This window comes from Chenopodium album, chromosome 27 (genome assembly GCF_948465745.1).
Source record: "Chenopodium album chromosome 27, dcCheAlbu1.1, whole genome shotgun sequence".
In the NCBI taxonomy this organism is placed as follows: domain Eukaryota; kingdom Viridiplantae; phylum Streptophyta; class Magnoliopsida; order Caryophyllales; family Amaranthaceae; genus Chenopodium; species Chenopodium album.
In genome coordinates, this window is record NC_137860.1 from 2,106,080 (window position 1) to 2,120,444 (window position 14,365).

Below are 14,365 nucleotides of genomic sequence, written 5' to 3' on the forward strand. Positions count from 1 at the left end.
TGTTCCACGTTCATAGTCAACTACACAACTCGTAAAGGAAGTAGATAAACCGATTGCATAGCTAGTTGGAACTGCTCAAGCGATTCTCATGAATGGACCTTTTCTCTCATTTCAATAGCACTCCATTTTTTATGGTAATAAATGAGAAACCTCTTCAAAAGAGTCATATAGTATGTTTACACTTATTTTAAGCAACCTTCTAGCTGATTCCTAGTATGAACATGAACTTCAGACAATAAACACCTGGAACTCAGAATTCCTTGAACAAGTCAACAACGCACAGCCCAAAATGTGCATCATCAAACCAACATAACAACTCATGTTATTAGTCAAGTAATACAGCTTGAAATCTTGTCTAAACACATATTTAAGTACACTGTCAAATTCCGTTCATAGATCCACACACCGAAGATCCGTTGCTTGGCTTGCTTCTACTTTCTCCGTGGCACCTCACATTTACACACAAATAATTATAAAGCAAAGATTTCCGCATCAAACACAATTATTTAATAATACTTGATTACTTGAGAGAAAATGTTTGGTACAAATTTCATTCTGTAAATAATTAGCCACAAGATTATTCAATAACAGTTCGAACTACTGAAGTCTGAGGAACCTTCTAATTTACTTTAGATGTTGCGTAAGTTGAGTGCTCATACTTTCCATCCCACCTGTAGGTAATTTCAACAAGAACCAACAGTCACTAAAACAAGAGAGTTTTATTTTAAGCATAATGCTGATTGCATATAGTAGAGGAAGTAAAAGAGAAGTGGGAGCGGGAGGGGGGGATGGAGGCAGCCGCAAACACTAACCTGCATTCTTCGGTCTCTGGAACTTGAAGTTCCAGATGAGCTTCATATGGCTGGAACACTGTGTCCAAGTCCTTAACTTGTACTTTATCGAGGCTTGGTGGGTCCCACTGCAATTAACATAAACACTCCATCTAAGCACACTACCAAAATGTATGCCGTGAGAATAATAACGGATTTTGAGAGAACTTGTCTTCAATTAAGTCGAATTTTGATAAACTCCAGAAAGTCTTTATGTTTAATTTCATTAACTTTTTCATGTTCTTCATCCATCTTTATGTGATTATATGTAAAACAGGAATCATACAAGTAAATTCATTTAACCAAACTGAGTTGACAGAGAAATTGAATATGAGAGGAAAAAACACCTTTGGAGCATTATCTTTGTCAATGGTGAGTGCTCTGATGCCCTGCAAGTCAAAATATACAGTAATTAAATATTTTCGACGCATGTAAAGATAGCTAGTACATTATCTTTTGGGACTTACTTCATACACATCGCCTGATATACAGCTTCTTAAAATGTTTATTGTGAGTCTAAACTCTCTTTTGAGGCATTCGGCCAAGGTTTGTTTCCTTCCTTCACGCACCTAAAATTGTTATAGACAATGGATCAGTGGAATAAGGTTTTCAGGAAGAGAGGTATACAATACACAAGTCCAGTAGTTTTCTATTAATAAAACAAATTGGTAACAGAAGCCAGTAGCCCACTAGGCTAATATACCAGTCACCTAACGAAAATTTCTCCAATGTAGAAAGCAATTTTTTTCAAATATGAGATTTGCAACAAAAGTAAGAGTGGAGATGATTTAAACAATAATCACAAGACAATGAAAGGGCAAATTGGTACCGATCTCAGTGTGATTTTTAATCCAGTAGGAGATGATCTTTTCAACCCTTTAAGAACTGGGCCAATCCATCCATTTCCTTCTTTCAATGACTCAGCTTCCTGAACATCATAATTGTCACTAATAATATGCTTATGCTTTAGAATCTAAAACATAAAAGCATATAATAGACCTTCAATGAAAACTTACAAATGATTGTATAATCTCTTCCACTGAATCCTTAGAAAAGCATTCGTCAATTATTGACTGCCTGGAACATTATCAAATGTTTATTAGTATTTGGGTAGCAGGTTCAGAAGAATTCACATATTAGTTATGCAGAAGTTTACTTGTTCAAAACGCTGCCTGCATCAATCTGAACCTCAGAAGAGAATTCTTCAATCAAAGACTTGACAGCATCCTTGTCACCCTTATTCAAGCTAATCAACTGTTTCTCCAGCTCAGGTAATTTCTGTTCAGAGAAATAAGATAGATAAGCAATTTGAAATTTAATGCAGATTAAGTGAAACTTTAGATGCAGGATCATTGCATTCCACTAATCAGTTTCAATGAAAATTCAGAGAACCAATAAACACAAAAAAGGAAGAGTACTGCAAGTAGTCAAAATATTGAGGAAAAAGGATCATAGAGCAAGGCGTGGAAGTGTCATATCTCATATGCCACCTTGTATGTGTATAATTAGGATCATTATACATATTTTTAACAAATAAAATCTTCACTTTGTTGGAAAAGTTGGAATCTAAAGGCAGTTGAAAATTCGAAATACACATAAGGAAGTATTTTAAGCATTATGATCCTCAAATAGCCGTCAAATGGATTCTATTTGAATTTTTTGGGTGCAGACACAATGTGTCATACTCTGAAATGAAATAATAGTACCTCTGAAGGCACATAATGAGTAGCCAGTCCAGCTGCAACCAATTCCTGGCCATTTAATCTTGTACCAGTTAAAGCCAAGAACTCCCCTGCAAAGATGTGATCAGAATGTTAAGTGCATGCCTCGAAATAGGTAAGAGATATGTACATCCTAGAACTAGAGCTATGCAATATGTGATCAAAAGTTAGCAACTAACTGCCGTGAACAAAGCTATAGAAATAAGTCACTTAAAGTTTCAGAAAGTAAGAAGCCAACACTTGCAATGATGCTCTTATGAATAATATGTGAAGCCAACATCTATACTGTATTCTTGATAAATATGAAAATGTCCACTAGATATCATCAAAATTAGTTGTTTCTACCAAAAATAGCATGTTGTGTTTAAAGGGCTCTATAAGTTCCTAGAACCCTACATATCCAGATATCCCCACATTATTTTCAACCCCTTATCCACCACACTATCCAGTTTTTATCCCTTGCTTACTTCCCCACATACAATTGATTCAAGTTCTGCCTGAAACTTCCAATGCTAGTAACAAAAGAATTTACACAAAGCTTAGCTTACCCAAGTAACCAGGCAATCGAGAATGTATGTATGAGAAGCCACAGTCAGTGTGAAACCCAATAGCAGCTTCAGGAGTGGCAAAAACCTATATGAAGAAAAGATAATGTCTAAGGTGAATAATGTGGTAATAGGCTCATGAAAGAACTGTTTTCAAGTATAAGAAACTAACTGTTTTCTCTGTTACGACAGAAAATTTCATTGGAACCATCAATGATGCACCTCCACCCATGGTAATACCATTAACCAGAGCAACCTGAAAATGATATTGGCTTATTATCCACAGTTTGCAAAAAGAAAACTCAAGATGCATCTCACTTATTTAGTTACTATATGAAGCCCCCATGCATATTCTACGATGCACAACCTGAGTTTTCTTGTAGGTGTGGATGTGATAGCACAGCCAATACATCCTGTAAACTACTTCGAGGCAGGAGTCCTCTGCCAAAAGCAAATCACAGAAGTGATGTTGTTAGCAAATATATCTGGGTTGGAATACATATCTAAAAATTCATAAGATCAAAGTTATTACTTGATTTCTTTCCCTCATAGAAAACTCGTAAATCTCCTCCAGCTGAAAATGCACGGCCTACTCCCTTTGCAAGACAGAATGGCAATAGCACACAGTCAATAATAGAAATGACTAATGATCATAGTTTTGTAAAGAGAGCTACAATTATATTTACACTTTAAGAATATTTATCCACAAAAAAACAGTTTCGTAAGTCTGTAAGTGAAATATAAATTCACTGAGAAAGATGGTTCCTTGAAACAAATATGGAGTAGACCAGACATTTAGGTGGAATAATAAGATTTTTCAGCTTTCAGGGTAGTAAGGATAATAATTTTGTCAACCATAGTAAAATTTTAAAAATTCTGAACAGAATTAACCTTGATCAATATAAGCTCAACATTATCATCTTTCTCCCAATTCTCCAAATATCCTGCCAACAGAGACACCTGTATAAATCATAAAACAATGTTAGTTACACTTCAAGCTCTACATGTAAGAGCAGTCCTAAATATTAAAACTCATAAGCACCGTTTCTGGCGAGATCACGTTGAGATGGCGAGGACGGTTGAGTGTAACCAATCTCACATTCCCTGCTTCCTCTCCAATAACCACCTGATAATCAATTTAAACAAAACTTCTTATGCATAAGAATCCATCCTCAAAAACACAATTAGCCATATCTTTCATCAGTACAAGAATCCGGAACAAGAGAAAAAATTCCCCAAAAACACCTAAAGAAAAATGCTCAACTGTTAGAAAACCCAAACATTTAATTCCATATGGAGTATAACTGATCAACAACAATAGTCGGTATATGCATTGTAACACAACCATCCCCCAACTCAACTCATATATGTTAATGCACCAAATATTATACTTTTCTTTCCCAAATTTGAATGAGGATATTGAATTATAACGTGCTTTTGTCGTGAATTCCTAACTAAACATCGTTTTGGGAATTGTATTTACTAGTAATTCTTAATATACTGTAGCAATTTACATTATTTAGGGAAAGTCCATTTTCAAATTTATGAAAGAGCAGAATTAATAGCCTAATTTGCAATAATAATTTAAAAATGATCGTCTTGTTATCTTCACACTTAAATAACAAAATTAAGTAAAGTATAGAAATTGTACTAATCAAACAAAAATCAAACAGAAGTAATCTTTAAAGAACTTACTGGTCCTTCTGAGTTTGCCATCTTTGATTATAATTCAACAGTAAACCTTCTTGCTGCATAAAAAATTGAAAATTGTGTCAGTTAAGCTATACCCAACTGTAATTAACAGCAAAATTAGGACTTTCAAACACAATTGGCAACATTAGATCAAAAACTAACATCATTGTACAAGAAATGATGAAAAATTTACAATACCCAGAAACCCAAAAATGCAGATGATCATGTTAAAGATCACACTGTATTAATTAATCAAATAAAGCATGAAACTTTATAATTGGGCAAAAAAAAAATTACCAGTGAAAGAAATCAGATGGTAAAGTATACAGTTAGCTGGTTGTTAGTATTAAAAAAAAATGGGGAAATTCTTAAATAGAGCAAATGATGGAAGTAGGTAGAGAAGTTGTCACTTTGTCAGCGACCTGTAATAAAATTTAATACGGAATACAAGTCATTGACGAAAGACTAGTAGATGGGTTGTTGTTACTTCTTACTCCATCCGTTTTCTAATAATTTTATGGGAAATTCCCAATGGTAACCCCCAACTTTTGCTACGCATCAATGGTAACCCTCTTGAAAATTAACTATACAAAATGACTTTAGTTAAGATTTTCATCTCACTCATAACCTTATTTCATTAAATAGTTGATTAAAATTAACTATAGTTAGATTTTTATATATATTTTTTTTTTACAAAAAAAAAAAAAAAAAAAAAAAAAAAAAAAAAAAAAACTAAATTAATTCAACCACCAAAAACCAGCCACCCCAAGTCCCCAACCAGCCAGCCACAATCTCCCTTCCCGGTGACCACCCCCAAACCATGACCACCCTCAAACCACGACCACCCCCAAACCATCGAACCCAAACCGCGACCTCCCCCAAACCACCTAACCCAAACCCAGACCACGACCACCCCAGGTCACCGAACACAGACCCCGACAACCCGGCCCTCCCAGATCGCCGAACTTAGAACCCCAACCACCCCAGATTGCGAAACCCAAGCCACGATCACCCTAGACCACCGATCCTCCCTCTCTCTCTCATTCTCCTCCGCCCTCTCCTCCACCCTCTCGATCTCTCTTCACCTTCTGCCTTCTCCGATCCCGCCTTGAATCGAAACCAAAACGGCCTAGGTCGGAGAAAGAATGGCCACATGAGAGAGAAGGTTGCGAAGTTAGGGTTTGGGTCTAGGCGGAGGAAAGGGGGGAGGCAATTGTTTGGTGGTTCGAGTGGGTGATTCGGCGGTCTGGTGAGGGATTAGGCTGTTCGGTGGCTTTGGTGAGGTTGGAGGTGGGCTGGCTAGGTCTGGTAAGGGATGAGGGTGGAGGTGGTGGTTAGGGTTGGTGTTTTTTTATTTATTTTTTTTACAAAGCTAACCATAGTTAATTTTTTTTAACTACATAACACTCATTAATGTCATAAGTGAGATGAAATCCTTAATTAAGGTCATTTTGTATAATAAAAAAAGGGGAGGTTACCATTGGTGCGTAGCAAAAGTTGGGGGTTACCATTGGGAATTTCCCTAATTTTATTAAAAATCGGAAAATTTTCAATGCAAATAATTCTTCAAGTAATAACATATTTAAGTTAACAATTTAAAAGTATATATTAAGATGGATCTAAAATTATTTTTTACTTAAGCATATAGTATAAATCAATACAGATAAACAAAATATAAAAGTTATAACGTTATAACTAAAAATAAACAAAGAACTACTACTCCGAAGTAATATTTTAAGTATATTATTATATTAAAATCTGAAGAAAAATAATTTGAGAGTAATAAAAAAAATAAATGGATCTTAGAGTAGGAGTATTTTTTTTTATGGTACCTACCACCCTTTTGTGAATTATTTATTTGTATAATAAATTTAAGCACCAAACATTCAATCTTGTTATTTGTATGATTGTATCATGTTCATGTCACTTGTGGCTCAGCTGAATGCCACCCTCTTTGACAAATGGGATTTAGTACAGATTGGACAGGAACATCTTCTAGAAAGATCACAACTTTACAACGTAGTCAACTTTTCATTCGTGAACTTATAAGCTTGTTACACTCAAGGTAGGGATAATTAATGGAGGAATTTTCAAAACTCCAATTAATATTTTTGTAAATTAAAATTTTAAAATGGAAACTGAAACCGATATCTTGTTATTTAAAAAAAATAATATTAATAATAATTTAATAAAAAATTATAATTTGGATTGCTAATTAGTTTTTTTTTTTTTTTTCAAAAAATGATACCTATTGAATTATTTTATGATGATTAAGTAACTTTTTTTGTTCGGTTCTAGTTCAAGCATCGGAGGACTCAATACTAAGACCGATGTTGAAACCAAATTAGAACCAATTGCAACATGACTAAACAGATCGATTATCAACGTTGTAAATGTATATTGTACCATCTTATTAAAAGGCTAGATTTGTTTTTTAATTAGCTAATAGTTAGTTGATACAACAAATAGGATACACAAAGTCTTATATGTGGTTGGCCACACCGTGTGGCAAGGGCTACTTCTTTAGTGTTATAAGGAACTTGGTCAGTGTCAAAGAGGTTATTTCTTCAATATTATAGGGTTACTCAGTTAGTGTTATAGGAATTACTCATCACCATTATAGGGGTTACTTGATCAGGTTTATAGGGGCTACTTTATTTTTTTGTAAGTGGTCACACGGTGTGGCTAACCACATATAAGACGAGCTGAATTTGATAAGCTAATTGCATAAGATATTTTGACTAACTCTTTAAATCATTTTATTTTACCAAGCACCAAAATAGATTTATTAATTGCGTGGATAGATCAAATAGATATCTTACAAAATAGAAAATACTAGGTTGATTGATTATCTTTTCAAAGTAGCAATTTATTGAACTCCAACAAACTTCTTAATGATAAACGCGGGCCTGGGCCGCACCCGCAAACCAAGAGAGAGAGTCCACTTCACAAGTCCAAGGAAGTTCCATCCCAAAACCATATGGCAATAGGAGGAGTAGCCCCTTAGCATTATAAAGTGTTTAACTCTCTCTTCTTCAACCAATGTGAGACACTTACATGTGGTGACACTTGAGAGGTTTATTCTTCAACACTCCCCCTCACATGTAAGGTCCCTTTTACTCAAGGATCACTTGATCCAATTCAATTTGGCCCAGAATACTTGATGCCATTAAAGGTCCCAAACCGTAGGCCTGGCAATATACTCAAGCCATTATAGGTCCCATACCGTGGGCCTTGCTCTGATACCATGATAAACGCGGGCCTGAGCCGCACCGCAAACCAAGAGAGAGAGTCCACTTCACAAGTCCAAGGAAGTTCCATCCCAAAACCATATGGCAATAGGAGGAGTAGCCCCTTAGCCTTATAAAGTGTTTAATTCTCTTTTCTTCAACCAATGTGGGACACTTACATGTGGTGACACTTGAGAGGTTTATTCTTCAACACTTAACTCGTCCATTTTTAAACACCACAAAGCTGATTTTGTAGTCGGACCGTCTAAGGGCTCCCAATAAGCTAATCTCTCATTATTCCCAATAAAGTTTTATATTTTAAGTTAGAATCCATTTTTTTGGCAAAAAATATTTTTTAATAAAATGATTTGCTCATTTTTCATTGTTTAGTTAGTAAAGGATGGAAAACAATTTTCTCAAAGTGAAAAATGTTTTTCTTTGATATACTACGTAGAATAAATGCCATATATTTTTCTCCATACTCCTTACATAGTTACATCTCATACCTCTCCTCTCATCAAACTTCTCCCTTTCACTCCTATGTTTCCTTTCCTCTACAACTTTTATTGTAAGGAAACAAACATAGAAAAAATATTTTTTTTTTAGAATAGTGTATTCTCTTGAAAATTATTCTTCAAAGAAAAATTGTATTGTTGAAGAGACTGAAGAGAATAAATAAGATAACACTCTAATCTATTAACTACTACTAAAACAGAAGTTGCTGACGCCACTATTGCCCACGTGTCACTTTCTCAATGAAAATTTTCCCACCTAAATGCAATGATGATGTCATCTCTTTTTTTTTTTTTTTGGTAGAGTTATCATATTTAACATTTTTGAAATTTAAATATTGGAAGCTTCTACATTACAACTAAAACTTATCAATTTATCTTAGGAAATTGTAACAATTTTAAATAATACACTAATAAATGACCTTCTTTATTGAACTATAAATTAGACAACGTTGAGCAGATATATCATAATTTTGATGAAAATAAAAAATTTTAAAATTACAAAATATACGTAATTCTTATTTATATTCATGTATAATAGCGATTTATTTTTTAAATGTACAAATTAAAATTAGGTCTTATATAAACCGTGCATCGCACGAGTACTAACCTATTTTTTTTTTTTTTTTTTTTTTTTGGTATCAAAATAGGCCCTAAGTGGCTAAGCCCTTCTCCATATTTGATAATTGGGCCTTTAGATACTGCAGCCTAGCGGAATCCATGTAGTAGTACTTTAAGTCAAAAGGTGTCGTTGGTCCACTCACACTTCGTTCTATTTGGGTTTTCACTTTTTTTGTCATGCAATTCATTTTAATTCCTTCATTAAAAAATAATAATCTTATTTAGGCCGTTTTTTTTAAGGAAAAGGATGGCGCCTTATATTATTAGTTTATCCATTAAAATATATAGGGCAACCTAGAGCTATTAATTCGGGTATTCAAATCGGATTTGGGTCGGGTCAAATCAGGTCTCGGGTTAAATCAGGATCAGGTTATGTTAGGTCAATCTAGCTTCAGATCAGGTTCAGGTCGGGTCAATTTCAGTTCAAGTTAGAACGATTCGTCCACCTTTTCGGATATAGGTCAGGTTCAATTCGAGTTAAAATCAGATCGGTTTTAATTTCAGGTTCGGGTTGTGTTGAGTCGGGTTTGAATGGGTTAACAAGATGGTACATTCGGGTTCGGGTTAGTGTTGAGTCGGGTTTTGGTTCAAGTTCAATTCTAATAAATATCGATGTGGCCAAGTTGAACTATATAATTACGCCTTCCATAATTTGATCAAGCATCATCAAGATTTTATTAAACCTATATACGAGTAATAGAGAACAAAAGTTATATAAACTGTACAAAAGATTTTATTAAATCACATTGAAGGTTTACAGAATTATACCAGTATATAAACTGAACAAAAGGTATATAAAATTTTATTAAACCATTTATGACTCGGGTTCATGTTTTAATTGAGTCGGGTACTAGTTCAGGTTCGGATAGTGTTCGGGCCGCTGGTTGACGGTTACTATCAGGTTGGGGCAGGTTCGGGTCCAGGTCATAAATTATTGGATCAAATGGGTTTTAGGTTAAGATCAGGTCCGGTTCAAGTCAGGTTACAAGTCACTAGTTTAACTCCATTGTTCGAGTACAGGCTGGGTTCAGATCTTTGTCTGTTAAGGTCGGGTTCTCGGGTCGGGTTAGTTTTTTACAGCTCCAGCTATAATCCACACTTTTGAGAAAATTTTGAGGTTTCGGGTCCGGAGGCAAAAAGTGTTGAGACCCTAGGGGATATATCTCGAGGTCATATAATGTCATTTGAAATCATATATGATCATTAAATGTTGCCATAAACGTACGTGGTAGGCTTGAGTTTACGAAATCAATGCAAGTTGTGATTGGGTAAAATGACCGTTTAAGGGCATATTTGATGGTTCCACCGACCCAATTGGACAACCGTAGGGTATTAGGAACCATGGTAAATATCTCGGCAATTTTTATTTTCGGGTGGAAAAATGTCAAAAAATTACAAAATTAAAGGCTACAATCTAAGCTTTTTGAGGAAATTTTGGGGTTTTGGGCCTTGTAGCGAAAAGTTTTGAGACCCTAAAGGATACATCTCGGGGTCATATAATGCCGTTTGAAACCATATATGATCATCATATGTTGTCATAAATGTCCGTGGTAGGCTTGAGATTACGAAATCGGAGCAAGTTGCAAACGGGTAGAATGACCGGTTCAGGACATATTGGAAGGTTCCACCTTCTCAATTGGACTCTGGGAGGGTATTAGGGACCATGGTAAACATCTCGGCAATTTATATTTTCGGGCGAAAAAAGGTAAAAAAAATCAAAATTGAAGGCTATTATCCACGCTTTTTGAGGAAATTTTGAGATTTCGGGGCCCGGTGGCGAAAATCCTTGAAACCCTAAGGGATACATTTTTCGGTTTTTTTTAAGCCGTTTAAAACCATATATGATCATTATATGTTGTCATAAACGTCCGTGGTAGGCTTGAGTTTACGAAATCACTACAAGTTGTGAACGGGTAAAATGACCGTTTAAGGGCATATTGGACGGTTCCACCGACCCAATTTGACACCCGGAGGATATTAAGGTCCACGGTAAACATCTCGACAATTTTTATTTCCGGGCGAAAAAAGGTCAAAAAATTACAAAATTGAAGGCTATAATCCGCGCTTTTTGAGGAATTTTGAGGTTTCTGGGCCCGATGGCGAAAAGCCTTGAAACCCTAAGGGATGCATCTCGGGGTCATATAATGCCACTTGAAACCATTTATGATCATTATATGTTGTCATAAACGTCCGTGGTAGGCTTGAGTTTACAAAATCACTTTAAATTGCGAACGGGTAAAATGACCGTTCAAGGGCATATTGGATGGTTCCATCGACCCAATTTGACTCCCGGAGGATGTTAGGAACCATGGTACACATCTTGGAAATTTTTATTTCTGGGCGAAAAAAGGTCAAAAAATTACAAAATTGAAGGATATATAATCCACGCTTTTTGAGAAAATTTTGAGGTTTCGGGTCATGGTGGCGAAAAGCCTTGAAACCCTAAGGGATACATCTTGGGGTCATATCATGCCATTTGAAACCATATATGATCATTATATGTCGTCATAAACGTCCGTGGTAGGCTTGAGTTTACGAAATCACTACAAGTTGTGAACGGGTAAAATGACCGTTGAACGGCATATTGGATGGTTCCACCAACCCAATTGTACTCCCGGAGGGTATTAGGGACCATAGTAAACATCTTGGCAATTTTTATTTCTGGGCGAAAGAAAGTAAAAAAAACTACAAAATTGAAGGCTATAATCACGCTTTGTAAGGAAATTTTGAGGTTTCGAGGCCCGGTGGCAAAAAGCCTTGAAACCCTAAGGGATACATCTCGGTGTTATATAATGCCATCTGAAACCATATATGATCATTATATGTTGTAATAAACGTCCGTGGTAGGCTTGAGTTTACGGAATCACTTCAAGTTGTGAACGGGTAAAATGACCGTTTAAAGGCATATTGGACGGTTCCACCAATCCAATTGAAGTCCTGGAGGGTATTAGAGACCATGGTAAATATCTTGAAAATTTCATTTCCGAACGGAAAAATGGTCAAAATATTACAAAATTAAAGGCTATCATAATTCACATTTTTTGAGAAAATTTTGAGGTTTCGAGGCCCGGTGGTGAAAAGTGTTAAGACCCTAGGGTATATATTTCGGGGTCAAATAATGTTGTTTGAAACTATATATGATCATTATATGTTGTCATAAACGTACGTGGTAGGCTGAGTTTACGAAATTACTTCAAGTTGTGAACGGGTAAAATGATCGTTTAATGGTATATTGGATGGTTCCACCGACCCAATTTGACTCCTGGAGGGCCGGAGGATATAAGGGATCATGGTAAACATCTCGACAATTTTTATTTCTGGGCTAAAAAAGGTAAAAAAAAAAAATCACAAAATTGAAGGCCATAATCCATGCTTTTTGAGGAAATTTTGAGGTTTCGGGGCACGGTGGCAAAAAGCCTTGAAACCCTAAGGGATACATCTCGGGGTCGTATAATGCCATCTGAAACTATATATGATCATTATATGTTGTCATAAACGTACGTGGTAGGCTTGAGTTTACGAAATCACTTCAAGTTGTGAACGGGTAAAATGACCGTTGCAAGGCATATGGATGGTTCCACCGACCCAATTGTACTCCAGGAGGGTATTAGGGACCATGGTAATTATCTTGGAAATTTTTAGTTCCGGGCAAAAGAAGGTCAAAAAATTACAAAATTGAAGGCTATAATAATCCACGCTTTTTGAGGAAATTTTGAGGTTTCGGGGTCCGGTGGCGAAAAGCCTTGAGACCTTATGGGATACATCTCGGGGTCATATAATTCCATTTGAAACCACATATGATCATTATATGTTGTCTTAAACGTTTGTGGTAGCTTAATTTTACGAAATCACTTCAAGTTGTGAACGGGTAAAATGACCGTTGCAAGGCATATGGATGGTTCCACCGACCCAATTGTACTCCAGGAGGGTAATAGGGACCATGGTAAACATCTTGGAACTTTTTAGTTCCGGGCAAAAGAAGGTCAAAAAATTACAAAATTGAAGGATAATCCACGCTTTTTGAGGAAATTTTGAGGTTTTGGGGCCCGGTGGCGAAAAGCCTTGAGACCCTAAGGGAAACATCTCGGGGTCATATAATTCCGTTTGAAACCACGTATGATCATTATATGTTGTCATAAAGTTTGTGGTAGTTTGATTTTACGAAATCACTTCAAGTTGTGAACGGGTAAAATGAACGTTTATGGGCATATTGGATGGTTCCACCGACCCAATTAGACTCTTGGAGGGTATTAGGGACCATGGTAAACATCTCAGCAATTTTTATTTCCGGGCGAAAATTAGAGGCTATAATCTACGTTTTTTAAGGAAATTATGAGGTTTTGGGGTCTGGTGGCGAAAAGTGGCAAAATTTAAGGCTATAATCTAACCCATTGTTCAAGTATAGGCTGGGTTCAGATCATTGTCGGTTAAGGTCGGGTCATCGGGTCGGGTCAGTTTTTGACAACTTTAGGGTCTCAACACTTTTCGCCACCGGGCCCCGAAACTTCAAAAATTCCTCAAAACTGTGGATTATATAGCCTTCAATTTTGTAATTTTTTGACCTTTTTTCGCCCGGAAATAAAATTGCCGAGATGTTTACCATGGTCCTTAGTACCTCCGAGAGTTTAATTGGGTGGGTGCCTGGGTGGAACCATCCAATTTGCCTTTAAATGGTCATTTTATCCGTTTTCGTACATCCCTCTTATATTAGCTATAAGCTCTCACTGGGCCTTTACGTTGCCGGATAATGGTCATATATGGGTCCACACAATATTATATGATCCCGGGATTCATCCCGTAGTGTTCCGAGAAATTCCAACACCAGCTTCCGACACCTCGTAAATCGCTCCGATTTCATGTATTATAGTAGAGTTGTCGATTCGGGTATTCAAGTCGGATTTGGGTTGGGTCAAATCATGTCTCGGGTTAAATAAGGGTCTGGTTATGTCGGGTCAATCTAGCCTCATATCAGGTTCAAGTTTGGATCGGGTCAATTTCAGTTGAGTTTATTCTGGGTCGTTCACCTTTTCAGATTTATGTCAGGTTCTATTCAAGCCAAATTCAGATCAGATCCAATTTCAAGTTCGGGTTGTGTGTGAGTCAGGTTTGAGTGGGTTAATAGATTATACATTCGGATTCGAGTTAGTGTTAAGTTGGGTTTTAGTTCAAGTTCAATTCCAATAAATATCGATGTGCTCAAGTTGAACCTATATA

At 36.2% G+C, this 14,365-nt stretch overlaps 1 protein-coding gene across 2 annotated transcripts; it reads right to left on the bottom strand.

Moving 5' to 3' along the window:
- Positions 1–339: 339 nt before the first annotated feature.
- On the bottom strand, positions 340–5,190 carry LOC145620279 (3-hydroxyisobutyryl-CoA hydrolase-like protein 5). 2 transcript variants are annotated; one of them, XM_081674925.1, is made up of 16 exons: positions 4,951–5,071; positions 4,792–4,844; positions 4,139–4,222; positions 3,988–4,056; positions 3,629–3,692; positions 3,464–3,537; positions 3,269–3,352; positions 3,100–3,184; positions 2,537–2,622; positions 1,987–2,108; positions 1,847–1,907; positions 1,660–1,758; positions 1,298–1,399; positions 1,178–1,219; positions 813–919; positions 340–671 (listed from the first exon to the last, which is right to left on the bottom strand). In XM_081674925.1, exons 2-16 carry the CDS (start codon positions 4,810–4,812, stop codon positions 620–622), a joined length of 1,152 nt encoding a protein of 383 aa, XP_081531051.1. In that variant the 5' UTR covers positions 4,813–4,844; positions 4,951–5,071; the 3' UTR covers positions 340–619. The 2 variants fall into 2 exon arrangements, with proteins under 2 accessions (XP_081531051.1, XP_081531050.1); XM_081674924.1 differs by lacking the exon at positions 4,951–5,071 and adding an exon at positions 5,086–5,190 and having other exon boundaries at positions 352–671.
- Positions 5,191–14,365: the final 9,175 nt, after the last annotated feature.

Excerpts from the sequence above, each read along its gene's own strand:
- LOC145620279 (XM_081674925.1), bottom strand. The coding sequence starts at position 4,812 with ATGGCAAACTCAGAAGGACCA. Across the intron at positions 4,057-4,138 it reads ACGTGATCTCGCCAGAAACG|GTGTCTCTGTTGGCAGGATA; the intron begins GTGCTTATGAGT and ends TGATTTATACAG. Across the intron at positions 1,908-1,986 it reads GCAGGCAGCGTTTTGAACAA|GCAGTCAATAATTGACGAAT; the intron begins GTAAACTTCTGC and ends ATAATGTTCCAG.